Source organism: Fukomys damarensis, unplaced genomic scaffold (assembly GCF_012274545.1).
Source record: "Fukomys damarensis isolate Sample0158 unplaced genomic scaffold, DMR_v1.0_HiC HiC_scaffold_16, whole genome shotgun sequence".
Lineage (NCBI taxonomy): Eukaryota > Metazoa > Chordata > Mammalia > Rodentia > Bathyergidae > Fukomys > Fukomys damarensis.
The window spans coordinates 102072663-102087150 of NW_022900928.1; the positions used below are offsets into that span (position 1 = coordinate 102072663).

General features: G+C 37.6%; 1 protein-coding gene across 2 annotated transcripts in view; it reads right to left on the reverse strand.

Annotated features, from left to right (window-relative positions):
• Positions 1 to 6665, reverse strand: part of LOC104856648 (ATP-dependent translocase ABCB1) — a 73825-nt gene extending 67160 nt beyond the window's left edge. Inside the window, exons 1-3 of one of the 2 annotated variants that reach the window (XM_010616144.3) lie at positions 6552 to 6665; positions 6021 to 6088; positions 1527 to 1566 (exon numbers count right to left, since the gene is read on the reverse strand). In XM_010616144.3, the coding sequence (XP_010614446.1) occupies positions 1527 to 1566; positions 6021 to 6082 (102 nt within the window). In that variant the 5' untranslated portion in view covers positions 6083 to 6088; positions 6552 to 6665. Of the gene's footprint in view, positions 1 to 1526; positions 1567 to 6020; positions 6411 to 6551 lie in introns of those variants that run through there. The other variant, XM_010616145.3, reaches the window with a different exon arrangement.
• Between the last annotated feature and the right edge of the window lie 7823 nt (positions 6666 to 14488).

Here is a 14488-nt window from a genome sequence, read left to right on the forward strand (position 1 = left end):
TCACAGCTTTTTGTATCGACTCTTCAGGAGAAAGACCTGAGGAAAAGCCACGTTAGCACTTTCCCAGGAGGCTCAGAATGAACTACAGCTACCCTAGCCCTATTGTTTGTCCTGAGCAAGTTCTTACTGGCCTGAGATTTTTCATTTATAAGTGTCACGAAAATAGGATCTGCCTCATATATAGTTTTCATGGTTAAATGACTTTATATATAAAGTACTATGAACAATGCCTAACACATTCTGCTCTGTGGATTTTATCATAGTTACCTCACATTCAAACTCTGAATTTTAATTCTTTTGTGGCTTGTTATGTTACATTTTTAAAATATTAGACCCGTTAGATTTAAAAAAATTTAACTTATAAATAATAAACACTAAACTATCATGATAGAGTGTATGTTTAGCATGTACGAGACCCTGGTTTCACAGCACACACACACATATATAAACAAAAATCCATGAAAGACAAATGTGTCTGTCTTAAAATATTCAAACAAACCCAACTTATATAAAAATCCTTTCTGTTCAAGTATATACTAATTTTAATAATCTTAATTACTGTCATTCGGCTGCTCAACTCATCCTCCTGTGAATGACTGAGCAGCTGATCTCAACACCCTAAAACTGCAAAGGAAGCGGTGTCAGAACACAACCTGTGGCAAAGCCACCGCAGCACAGGAAGGTGAAAAGGTTGTCAGACAACCTCGGAGACCTTCCTTCGTGCAAAGGTCACATGACTAGTTTTCCCCATCTACACCAACTTTTATACTCAATTTACTAAGATCCATTTTCACAATTACCTACCCACTCCTCACCATTTTAAAAAGATGTCTAATATATAGTGAGTGAAGCATAAATGTGTGCTGCAAGGCTTAATTGGTTTTGTAGTCTCCTGGGTTCCAGTCCCTGGAATAGTTCACTTAATTCATGTTTATCCTTTAGCAAAAAGAAAGTAAGGATCCAGGGAGAGAAAGGGAGATCATCAATAATCACCCTCAACCACAAAATTCCGGTTTTATCCCAAATAGGTTTAAAAGAAAGCTTGAAACAACCACCAAGAAACTAGAAAATGAAATTAGGGTTTTCAACTATTAGACTTTCAACTTTCAGCACAGAGGAAAACCGGCACATACTAAGTCACAGTAATAATTAACGGGACTTGAGACTTTGACCTTGAATGTGCCAGGATTTCAGAGCCATTTAAGACAGCAAAAATATAGCAGCTTCTTCTGTCAAGATGGCAAAGACCATTCCTAGGAAAATGCTTCTCTAGGCAACACACTTCTGGCAGCATAACTCATCAGGAGAGAAATAAAATATGCGTCAGGAACAATGACTGTTGGGATGTAATTCAAATGACAACTTAGAATCAGGATTTCACTGGAAATAAGCTAAATCCAATTCATTTTGGATTCCCATTACTATATTCTTTAAGAAAATATTATGTCAGGTAACATGTCTCTTTTCTATGAAGGAGAAGTCAGATTTTCAAATTATTCTGTACAGTTAAAAAATTTAAAACTCACCATTGCAAACACACTGACAGCTGGTTTCTTTTCCTTTTTACTAAAAAAAAGGAAACAAATTATTAAAAATAGTAAAAATTACCAAAAAATTTTTAAATTACCAAATTAACTTATACACTATATATGTAAAGACAAAGAAAAATGTCCATAATATATTATTCAGTAAAAACAAGTTAAGACATATTTTAAGAACTTTAAATATAAGTAAATTTATATACATCTAAGAAACCTGCATATGTGGTTATCATTAGGTTTGGGATTTCTATAAAAATATTTTCTTCATTGTGCCTTGGGTATTTCCTAAATTTCAATGATGAATATACAGAGTGCATCTTTGCCAATTAGAAAAATATATTACAAAAATCAATTTTCTATTTATATTTCAAGTAGAAAAACATTCATGGTCCCAGAAATTAATCTGCTTAATTTCCATCAAGGTAACTCTAGTAGATATTCTATCTAATCCCTAAATATTATTCTTAATCATTACCTCTACTAATGGAGAGCAGGGAGGATCAGATCTTGGGCATAACTAGCTTAAGATAAAAACTAATTAAATCACTTATGAGAAAATCTAATTTTGAAAGGATGTCTGGAGCCTATAGTAGACCATTACAGAAATAAGTGTGATCTTGAAGAGCTATGACTGTGGAAAGACGTTCTGTAAAACAGGAAAAAGAGGTCCTTAGGTAAAGAGAGGCCAACTGTTACTTAGGCCCAGATTCAAATTATTCTAACTCAGTAACCCATCTTCTCCACTACACCAAGGATGTGAACACAAACTAACCAGAGCACTCCGGCCTCATGTCCCATACACACAAAAGAAAGTCTAGAAGAGAACAGCATTATTTTGCACAGAATTTTAAGTTCAAAGATTATCTTTGCCTTTGCTCTTTACATTAAATGAAGTCTAAACAGGCAAACAGACTTTTAAAGAAAGAAAATCCAGGGTTTATTTCTTTTGTCTTTGGAGTGATGTTAAATCGATGGAATTGCCCAAGAATTTCAGGCTTAGTCCCGCTGCATTCCTAGTACAGGCATATCCCCACACCAGGATGAAAAAGTGGAATTGGCCATAAATGGCTGAGTTTGAGCCCTGAGACAGTTATTTAGTTAGTTCTCTAAAACTGATGCTGTTTTGAAAAACTTATATGTTAGACAGTGGCTAAGTAACCACTTCCTGTGCATTATTTGTAAAAACTCTGAGAAAGGCACATTTTTGTCCTTTTAGAGATGAGAAAATTACAGAATAACAAAGACAGTTAACTTGTCCAAGGTCTAACTGCTGGTACAAAGACAAGATTTAAACCACAAAATCTGCTCCCTTAGCACCAAAATGTAAGATGTGACCTCCGATTTCTGAGATGCAGTAGTGGCCTGCATGGGAAAACACTTTCACACAACTCTCACACCTACTAGATTCCTCACTTATATCTTTATCAGCAGGAAACACATTACCTACAAAGGCAAACTGTTCAAAAAGTATCATTTTAATAGTTGTTTTCAAACACAGATACTCAGGAAGTACTATTACCCCAATATTACCTATTAGCACATCTCAGTGCTCCTTTACAATCTCATTAAAATATAGTGTTTGTAACAGATTAAGATCAAGGGGACCAGGAATTTAGCTCAGTGATACTGCTGCCTGCCTTGCAAGTGCAAGGTCCTGAGTTCCATCCCCAGTGCCAAAAATAACAATGAAGATGTGGTCAAAGGTAGAGAAGCATTTCTTTAGCATACAAAGTCCAGAATTGGACCTCAGGATCACAAAAAGGAAATAAGATAAATGATGATGAGCACAGTTTAATAGGTACTTACAAAAGATCTCCAGTTTGAAATAGTTTTAAAGCCAATTATAAAAATGAAGATACATGCAATATCAATTTTCATTACCATTTCCCACTACATATATGCAATAATTCTGACTCAAATATACCTGGTTTCCCTTTAAAAACAAAGTAGTTTAATCTACCATGTTAGAAAGAAAAGGAATAAAAATAAAACGTAGACTTTCCACTCTCTACTCTTTGGAGTCTTTATGGGTATACGAAAAGTTATGAAAAATTTTAAATAAACAGAAAAATTGACTATCCATATAATTCACTTAGGTTTATCAGTGACTAACATTTTTATATTTTCTGTATAAGGAAGTATACATTATTTTTTGGTAATATTTGCCTGAACTACTTACATGTAAGTTTCAGTGATTACAGCAATCCACATGATTTCCTACATCTATCACAGCTAAGAAAATTAATATTAATTTTGATATCATCTAATATCCAATCCACATTCAAAGTTCCTGGAATATTTTCTATAGGTGTCTTTCCTTTGTGCTCTAATTTTTTTCAGAGTTCACACATGACATTTGATAGTTATAAATTTTTTAAGTCTTTCAACCAAAAAGTCCTTTCCTTTGCTTTTTGTTTGTTTGTTTGTTTTTAACACTGACTCTTTTGAAGGAACCGGAGCAGTCCCAGAGCATACCGCATTTTGGATATACCACTTTCAAATTGGATACAAACAGAGATGTACAGAAAATGTAAACTAACCCTCAGGATGGAGAAGTTACTATAAAAAAGACAAGGTGAACTTACTCATAACTTTAACTACTTGTAAAAGTCACAATATCTTGGTTATATAACTCCATGAAATTTTACATATTAATTTCACCTGTAACTTTCCATTTTTAACATTCATTTCAGAACATTTAAATTTTTAAATGTGACTTCCCTTATATTTCTGGTGTATAGCACAAGTTTAGAAGCCTAATTGGATTCACCTTAAATATTATAACTTGATAAGAACTTATAAAGAAATAAGATTCATATTGTATACTTGATAATGTGAAATAGGAAGAAAAGGACTAAAGGAGTACGGGAAGTGGGAAAGGTAAGAAGGAAAAAGAAAAAATATGTGAAAAAGAAAAAATGGAAACAAAGTCCTTATAAATAGGGAAGGATGGAGGGGTGAAGGGAGGGCAGGGGTATGGGGAAAAATATGAACCAAGATCTGTTATATAAAGGTGAAGACCCCAATGACGAATGTAACTGTACTGTCTACATTAAAAGTACCTATAAACTCAATGAAAAAAATAAAAAGAAATGAATCTGATACTGGTGAAAATAAAAGAACAAGAAGGAAAAACTAAAAGAAACGAGATGTGCTATATAGATGTGCTAATTATCCAGAATGAGTATAATCATTATGTACTGCAAACGTGGAATAATAAAAATAAGAATTTTTAAATGGTTTTGTGAGCATACTGTGTGATATTGTATACTCCGATCCCATCATACATATGCTGAACAGCTTCCCAAGCTCTTGCTGCACAAGTGAAGCTAAGTCTCACCACGTGGTTGAAGGGCTATCTGTAAGCTTTCTCATTAGAAAATCACATTTTCCTTCTTCCCACTAGGAGGAATTGTGAAGATATTAGATACAACTTTTCTCTGCACAGTTTAGGATCCACGGACAGTGCTTGCCTGAACCAATTACAACAATGCAGGTTTCCATATGACAAAAGAATTGTACTGTGAAGAATATTCCTTTATTTTCTCTACCTGCCATGCCCTCCTTGAGTTTCCTTCCAGGGCCCTTCAAGTCCCTGCTCCTGTGTCCACTCCACTAAAATTCACTCCTTTGTTTCCAGGGTACCAGAAGATAAGAAACCCGAAGCTTCGGATCTGTCTGAAGCCACCCATTTCTCCTCGGTACCCCTTCTGTTTAGTCAGGGATGGTTTTTAGAAGCCAAGTCCTGGTAGGAAGAGTGCTTCTTTCTAATGACCTTTCTAGTGGACTGAAAACAAACCATACTTGTTTGATTTCTACTTGTGCATTTTTTAAAACTTCTGTATTTTTGTTCTTATACTGAAAACCTTTGTTTCTGATTCTGTTGACATATTTGCTAATACATTTTATCTTGCAGTTTGCATTACAATTTTCTATTAACGATGAACCTATAAAATCAAACTTTTCTAAATAACTACAGTACTGTGATCAAAATTTACTTGAGAAAATTTTCTCTCTGTCGTTCCATTACCAACTTTATAGTCATTCCCAGTAAAAATGAAACAAAAACAATCTAAATATAGCTTTGAGCACTGTATTCTTCTACCACTCCACCATCAAGCCTAGTTTATGTGGCTGTTTATCAAAGGTAAGCTATGGCACCACGGAGCAGAGAACAGGGGTCACGCTCAGGTGCGCAGGTCACCAACACTGGTTGTAAAGCAATAAAACAATAACGGATGTGCGTAACGGCCTGTCTGGGGCCAAAAAAGGCACGGAAAGGCCTCATGAAGATCCAGGGAGGAAGCACATGCTTTGCCCAACTCAGCCAAGGATCTTCTACTCTAAGCAGGGGACTGAACGACTTAAAGTTCAATAACCACCACCCCCACCACCGTTTATTTCTGCGATAGAGGCTAGAAACAAAAGGCTCAAATCCTTCAAGCCATGTAAACTATGAAAGCGAAAGAAATCCGCTACCTTTTCTTTCCCAGCTTCAACTTCTTCCCTGTTTTTCCACCGGCGTCCCCATCGTGATCCATGGCTATCTGCGAAGAAATCACAGCGCAGAGCTGCAGGAGCCCGGGGAGACGCGCTCCGCTGCCCGGCGCAGCCCCGAGCCCTGGCCCCCAATCTCCCAGGAGCGAGCTCGCGGTTGGGTTTCCAGCCCATCGCCCCAGGCCAGTCGCCGGGCGGTGGGGCTGGACTTCATCCGCTGTCCCTGCTGGTCCCCCTTCCGGTGCCTTCCCTCGGGCAGAGCTTCCTCTATCCACCGCCACTGGATGAAACTCTGGGCGCCAAGATCCAGTGCGAACCGCCCAGGCGGGAAACTGCTGCTCAGGGAAATTCAGCAGGGACTCCACAGCGCATCCCAAGTCATCTCCACCGGCTGCAAGGGAATCTTCTGCACCCTATACCCTGCACCCTCAGAGTGAACCCAGCTCCAGAACCTGGAAAGAGAGACCCTCCTGGGAATCCCCTCCTGGAGTCCCTAACTTCGCGCGCACCTACCGGGCTGTTCCTTTTCTGGAATATCCACCCAGACGGGGATTTTGGAAGCAGAGACTCGGACTTCAGCTGAAAGACCGGCGGATGTGGACAGCTGCCTGCGCTATGTGGAGCCGCCTAGAATGGAGCAGACGCGTGCAGTCCACGCCCCAGGGCGGGCCTGCTAGGCTGTCAGCCAGACCTCCAGGATTGCTTCCGGTCCTGCTTGCTCCACTGCTGGGGAAGTTACTGCAGAGGTTAGATATACGCAGGGATCTTCTAGTTACTGTGGTCTCCTCTGCGAGGAAAGTGGAAAAGCTCACAATGCCTGAATCATCAGGTGAATAACTGAGAAAGACTCAACTCTACAGGTCCACACAAGTTTCCCTATGTAGAAGTTTATCCAGTATAGATACAAAAAGACTCTGGGTCTAGGGTGGGGAAAGGCACTTCTGTTTGGCCTCATATGTAATAACACAGTTCATAAAGCAACCTCAGATCTTTCTGTTTTGGGGTAAATTTCCTTTCCTAGCAGCACCTTTTAAAGGGCTAGGAGAATCGTTCTGCAACTTTCTTCAGTATAGCTGACAGTTTCTGAGGTGCGTATTTTGAAATGATATATAGGAGAAAATTTTTTAAAAGGAAGTTTTTTGAATATGTGAGTAATCATAGATCTTTCAGGTTAGAAATCATGTTTAAAAGCGTGCAGATTTTACACGGTTGGCTGTACAATTAATTCCAGCATTTTCCCTAGTGCACCGCAAACTTCTTACACTTGATGGTGGTTTTTAAACACAACATTTTAGAGTATTATTTTGGCTGATAATAAATGAAAATATTTATATTTTGGGACCCACAATTTTCTTCAAAATGACAAAAATCAAGTACAATCTTCAAGATTTGGGTTCACAAAGCAACAGTGCCTCATGCTAAACTGTTGTGGGGGGGGATCTGGTGCAAGGAAGAAGCAGAGAGCAGCTGAGAAGTTACCTTGATACTCTGGGTGATCCGTGCAGGGGAGTAACAGCAGAGGAGTGAAATGATATGGTATGGATTTACTTTGTTTGCTCTTTAAGTGTTCGGCTTCTTTTTTTGTATTACTATCGAGAATAAGACAATATTTTTGTACTCTGTAGCACTGATGAGAATAATTGATGAAATATTTATGGACAAATAAGTATACTAAAAGTATGAGTGTGAATAATGCCAAGGAAGGGTAAGAGCTGATTGAAAAGGTTTTACTGCTAATATATAGCCAAGTAGTGTGGGGGGCATTTCACCCACTGACACAGCTTTTAAAAAAATATTAATTTTATTATTACACTTTTATTTATTGTTACATTTTAGCTATACAACGCAGTTACATTCATCATTGGGAACTTGTACCTTTACATGATGTATCTTGGTTCTTATTTTTTCCCCATTCCCCTAGGATCTCTTCACCCCCTCCACCTTTGCCTATTTACGAAGACTTTGTTTCCATTTTTTTCTTTTACTCTTATTTTTTCTTTCCCTTCTTAACTTCCCCTCCCCCTCCCACTTCCCCTACACCTTTAGATTTTTTTTCCCAGTACACATATCAATTGTACATTTTTATCCTTATTTTTACACTTTAGTTTATCACGCCAAAGAAACTATATGGTATTTACACGTGTGTCTTATTGATTTCACTTGAGTATGTTCTCAATGTGCATCCACTTAGCTACAAATGTCTCTAGTTTCTCATTCTTAATGGCTGAGTAGTACTCCATTTTATTTTTCAAAGAAACACACATCTTTATCCAGTCTCCAGTTGATGGGTACTTAGGCTGTTTCCAAGACTTAGCTATTACAAACTGTGCCACTATAAACATGGATGAGCATATATCACTGTGGTATGATTCTTTTAATGCTTTTGGGAATATATGGGTCAAATAGGACTTCTAATCCTAGTTGTTTAAGGTATCTCCATATTGATTTCCATGCACCAGTGTGCACTCCCACCAACAATGAAGGGTTCCTTTCTCCCCACATCCCCACCAGCATTTGTTATTGGTTGATTTCTTGATGGCAGCTGTTTTCAGTGCTGTTTGCATCTGCATCTCTTGAATGACAAGTGATGTTGAAAAATTTTGCATATATTTATTTGCTGTTTTTATTTCTTTGTTTGACAAATATCTGTTCATTTCAGTTGCCCATTTTTTAATCAGGTCTTTATACTTGGGGGTCTGATTTTTTTGGTGCTTTGTATATCCTAGATAGTAGACCTTTGTCTGAGAATCAGCTGTTAAACATTTTTTCCCACATTGTAGGTTGTTTCTTAGCTCTGTTGATTCTTTCTCTTGCAATACAGAAGCTTTTTAAAAAGGTGAGATTCCAGTTGTTGATTGTTTGTGCTAGTTCCCATACTACAGAGGATTTGTCCATAAAGTCTTTTCCTATGCCACTGTCATCCACCATTCTACAAAACTTATCTTCCAACAAGTTCAGTGTTTCTGTTTTAATATTTAGATCTTTAATGAACTGGGATTTTAGTTTAGTGCATGGTGAAAAACACAGGTCTAAGGTTAATCTTTGGCAAGTTGAAATCTAGTTTTTCCAACACCATTTATTGAAGAGGCTATTTTTCCTCCAATGAGGATGGTTGGCTCCTTTGTCAAAGATGAGGTAGCTGAGTATGCCTGGAGTTGTTTCTGCATCTTCTAATGTATTCGACTGATCCTCAGGTCTGTTTCTTTGCAAATACCATGCTGTTTTATCAGAGTGGCTTTCTACTATACTTTCAAGTTGGAAATTGTGATACCCATGTCTCAGTCACCTGGAATGGCTTTGTTATTATTGTCTCTTCTGTTTCCAAATGAATTTTTGAATTGTTTTCTCTAGTTCTGTGAAATGTACTCTTGAAATTTCAATCAGGATTGCATTGAATCTGTAAAACAGTTTTGGAAGTATGGCAATTTTCACTATATTAGTTCTTCCCACACAGGAACAAGGAAGGTCTACCCATTTTCTTATATCCTCTTCGAATTCTTTTTTCAGAGTGTTGTAGTTGTCAACATAGAGATCTTTTGCTTCATTAGATTGATTCCTAGATATTGCATTTTTTGGATGTTATTGTGAAAGGTCCTGTTTCCCTAATTTCTCTCTCAGTGAGTCTCTTGTGTACAAAAAGACTATTGACTTTTTAGTGTTGACCTTGTATCCAGATACTCTACTGAATCTGTCAATTAAGTATGGACGTCTTCTGGTGGAGTTTTTTGGATCTTCTACGTACAGTATTATATCATCAACAAATAATGACAGTTTAACTTCTTCCTTTCCTATCATTATTGCTTTTATTTCTTTCTCTTGTCTAATTGTTGTGACTAATGTTTCCAAAACTATATGGAAAAGGAGTGGAGATAGTGGATATCCTCGTCTTGTTCCTGATATAAGTGTGAAGGTTTTCAGTTTATAACTATTTAGTATGATGTCGACTGGTGGTCTTTCATAGAGAGACTTTATCAGGTGGAGGTAAAAACCATCTGTTCCAATTTTCTGCAGAGTTTTTAATCATAAATGGGTGTTGAATTTTGTCGAATGCTTTTTCTACATCTATTGAGATGATCATATGGTTTTTGTCCTTGACTCTGTTAATATAGTGTATTACATTTATTGCTTTATATATGTTGAATCTTCCTTGTATCCTTGAGAAAAATCCAACTTGGTCAGGGTATATGATCTTCTTGATGACCCTCTGTTTGCCAGTATCATCATCTTCTTCTTCTTCTTCTTCTTCTTCTTCTTCTTCTTCTTCTTCTTCTTCTTCTTCTTCTTCTTCTTCTTCTTCTTCTTCTTCTTCTTCTTCTTCTTCTTCTTTCTTCTTCTTCTTCTTCTTTCTTCTTCTTCTTTCTTCTTCTTCTTCTTCCTCTTCCTCTTCCTCTTCTTCCTCTTCCTCTTCCTCTTCCTCTTCTTCTTCCTCCTCCTCTTCTTTCTCTTCTTCCTTCCTCCTCCTCCTCTTCCTTTCTTCTTCTTCTTCCTTTTATTTTGGTACCAGAAATCAAACTCGGGACCTTGTGCTGAAGCACTGAGCTAATATACATGGATAACTTCATTTCCTTTGAATTTACTGAAACATGTTCTATGAGTTAGTATGTGGTCTATTTTGGAGAATGGTTCATCTGCAACTGAAAAGAATGTGTATTCTGATTCTGTGGGATGGTATACTCTACACACATCTATTCAGTCCATTTTTTCAAAAGCTTGGTTCAGTTCTAGTATTTTTTTTTTTTGTCTAGATGATCTGTCTATTTGTAACAATGGGGTATTGAGGTCCCCCACTACAGTTGTATTAGTGCTTATTTGGTGTTTCATGTCCCTTAATATTTGTTTTGTATAGTTGGGGGCATTAGTATTTGGTGCATATATATTTATGATTGTCATCTCTTCCTCTTGGATTTTTCCCTTTACAAGGATGTAGTGACCTTCTTTGTCTCTCTTAATTAGTTTGGTTTGAAATTTACTTTGTCTGCACATAAGATAGCTATTCCTGACTTTTTCCAGGTTCCTGTCACATGGAGAACTGTTTTCCATCCTTTTACTTTCAGTCTATGAGTTTCTTTTTGAACTAGGTACATTTCTTGTATGTAGCATATTGTGCAATTTTGCTTCTTAATCTATTTTGCCAGTCTGTTTCATCTGATTGGTGAATTGAGGGCTTTAACACTGATGGTTATAACTGATATGTATTGACTTAACATCATCATGTTATTTTCCTGTTTTGGGTTCTTTTTGATTTTTCCCCCTCTCCCTTTAATTTCTTGCCTTGCCTGCTGGATTTGTTGTGTTGGGCCTCATGGAGTTGTGATTTTTATTGCGTTTTTCTAGGCTATGATTTAGCATTGTCTGAAGTGCTGCTTCAGTATTCATGAGGTTTCTCAAGTTTTCTTTGTCATGGAAGTATCTTATTTCCCCATCAATTTGAAAGATAATTTTTTAGAATACGTCATTCTAGGTTACAGGTTGTCTCTTTTAGGATTGAAATACCTCACTCCAAGATCTCCTTGACTTGAGGGTTTGTGTTGAAAAATCTGCTGTGATTCTGACAAGCTTTCCTTTGCATGTGATTTGTTTCTTTTCTCTAACTGCTTGACCTATTTTTTGTCTTCTGGGGTTTCTGGGATCTTAATTACTATATGTCTAGGTGTAGATTTTTATCATATCTAATTAGAGTCCTATAAACCTCCTTTATCTGTATGTCAAATTATTTTTCCCTGTTTGGGAAGTTTTCTGCCATTACTTCTGAAAACAGATTTGTTTATGTCATTAGCACTATCTCCTGCTTTTTCATAGACTCCAATCCATCTCATGTTATTCTTCTTTGTATCATCTAGAAACTGCTGGATAAATTTCTCCTGGTCCCTTGCTGTTTTTAAGAAATCTCTCTTTTTCTGCTACTAACTGCAGAGTGTTCTATATCTGATATTCTGTCCTTTCATTGGCTCATTGCGCTGCATATACTTTCAATGGAGTTTTTAATCCTTTGGATATTTGTTTGAATCTGTTTCATGGGATGTATTTCTTTCCTATGCTGGGCATTCATGGCTTCCATCATGTTTCTGAACCCTCCTTTTTTAAATCTGTATCTTTCATTCTGGTTACCATCTCTGTAGTTATCTTGGAAATTATTTCTTCTTTGATTTTTTTCTAGAGCCTCATTCGTCTGCTTTGTTACTTGTGCTGTTATCACTTCTGAGAGTCCAGGTGGGCTACTTTCTGATTGTTCCACTTCATTGCCCCTGGGGTTTGCCTTTGATGAGCTAAAAATTTGTGGAGATTGTATCTTGTTTAAGTGTCTTTCATTTTCTATTTCTTTTTGAAATTTGATTCCTAAATTGATGTTTGTCAGTTGCTTATGGTGAGTAGCCTGATTTCCAGTATTCAGAACACTTAGAAAATGACTACTTTTCAAAAGTATCTTCTAGGTGTACCTTGTGGGTTTTGAGTCTGTTGCAGAATCATACCTCTTCAATTTACTGGAGATGAAAAGTTTCTGACTACTTAGCCCAGCTGCCAGTTCTTTGGCACTGGCCTGTAGGGTTTTTTTTTGTTTTGTTTTGTTTTTTAAGACTCTTAGGCAATCTCAGTCTTGATATACTGAGAGGAACAACTTATTAGCACAATTATGTCACCTTGGCTAAAGTAATAAAATCAACAATAACAATAGCATGAAATACATCCTAGGAAATGACAAATTATTGTCCTTAATGTGGCTTTTTTAACCTTAGGGAAGAAGATGTAAAAGGGGTTGGGGTAGAAAACAGAAACAGGAGAAGAGGAATAGGTCATAAGCAAGGCTGGAGAACAAACGTTAGGAAGTGGGTAAAGAAATCAGGGGGTAAAGAGAAAAGGATAAATAAAAATGAACAAAAGAACAACAAAAAACTAGAAGCCGTGTTCATCAAGAAAAAAACTAAACAAAATAAAACAATAACTAGAGGCAGGCAGCAGAACCACTGAGCCAAATCCCTGGCCCTTAAAACAATAACTAAAAAGTAGGAGAAGAGGAGAAAAAAAGATAAAAACATCCATGTCAAGGTGTGTCTCTGCTGTCCCTATTAGGCAAGCCCGAGCCCAATTGATTAATCCCAGCAAGCTAGCTGCAGCTTCACAGTGGGGTAGTAGATAATTCCAGCCAGCCTGCCCCTTTAGTTCCTCTGAAGTTCAGGCTGGTTTCTGGCTATGAGCCTGGAATCAGATTCTTTGAGCCTACAACAATGTACATGTCTCCTGAAGGCTTGAACTCCACTCCCCGACCTCCTGCAGACTTGAGCTTGGCACCCACACTGAGGCACCACAAGTCACTAAATGGAGTCTGCCGCAGCTACACTGAGTTCCAGGCTTAGTTGGCCCCTCTCTAAGATGGCTACCAGCCACTCACCCTCTCCTGGGTGAAGTCTGAATTTGGATAACTTACCAGCCACTGCAGTCTGATTCATCCTCTTCTCCATTCCACTTCTACATTTCTCTGTGGAGGCCTCTGGGGCCATCAGTAGTCACTGTGCATCTGCAGTTTTGCTCTGCTATTCTCTCACAGAAATTCCAGGCTCTGGGAGAGAGTGCTGCTTGGTACTTCCCTCCTCTTCATTAAAGTCTCTCTCTTCATTCTCACGGTAGACTTCAATTCTCACCACAGATCCTTCCTGGGTCCTTCTCCTGCTTCACACTGCTATATTCCAGTGTAAGGACACCACACTTTCTCATTTATTCTTAAAACCCCAGCATAAGGCCTAGAATATGTATTTAATAAATGATTAGTGAATTAATACAATATATAAAATTGGAAAAGAAACCTGAGCCTGATTTAATTGATTCAAATAATAACTGAACACCTCTTATAAATTAAGAATTTTTTTTAGATTAGTGAACAATACATACAATTTTTCCCTTACGGAGGGTAGTGAGAAGTGATAAAGAACGAATAAGAGAGTTTACAATATAATATTGAGGCATTGATAAGTGCTTTAGGAAAAAACAAAGCACCAAAGAAGATAAAGGATTTATAGGAAAGATGCTTGCCATTTAAATGGGGTACGTGACTAGGTGACCTAATCTGAGGAAGGGAAGGAGCCCTGCTGGTATCCAGAGCAGAGCTATGAGACAGCCTTGGGGCAAGAGCTTCCCTGTCCTGTACAGGGAGCAGCAACAGGCTGGGAACCTAGAGCAGAGTGACTAAGGGGAAAGAGAACAAGGGAATATTTATGACTTGACTCAGTGTGGTCTGGCAGGTCATCGCAAGGGTTTTGACTTCTTCTCAGGGACTTTGGAGCTCATGAGTAATTCAATGTATCTACCTGCTAAGCGAGGCCAGGTAATGTAATTACTAGATTTGTGTAATAAGTTGTTAAAATAATATATTAATAAAAAGTGATTAAAGAGAGGAGGAAGGGGAGCAAAAGGGCATATCAGAATCTCTAGTGTAAGTTTGAAAAGACACATTTAGT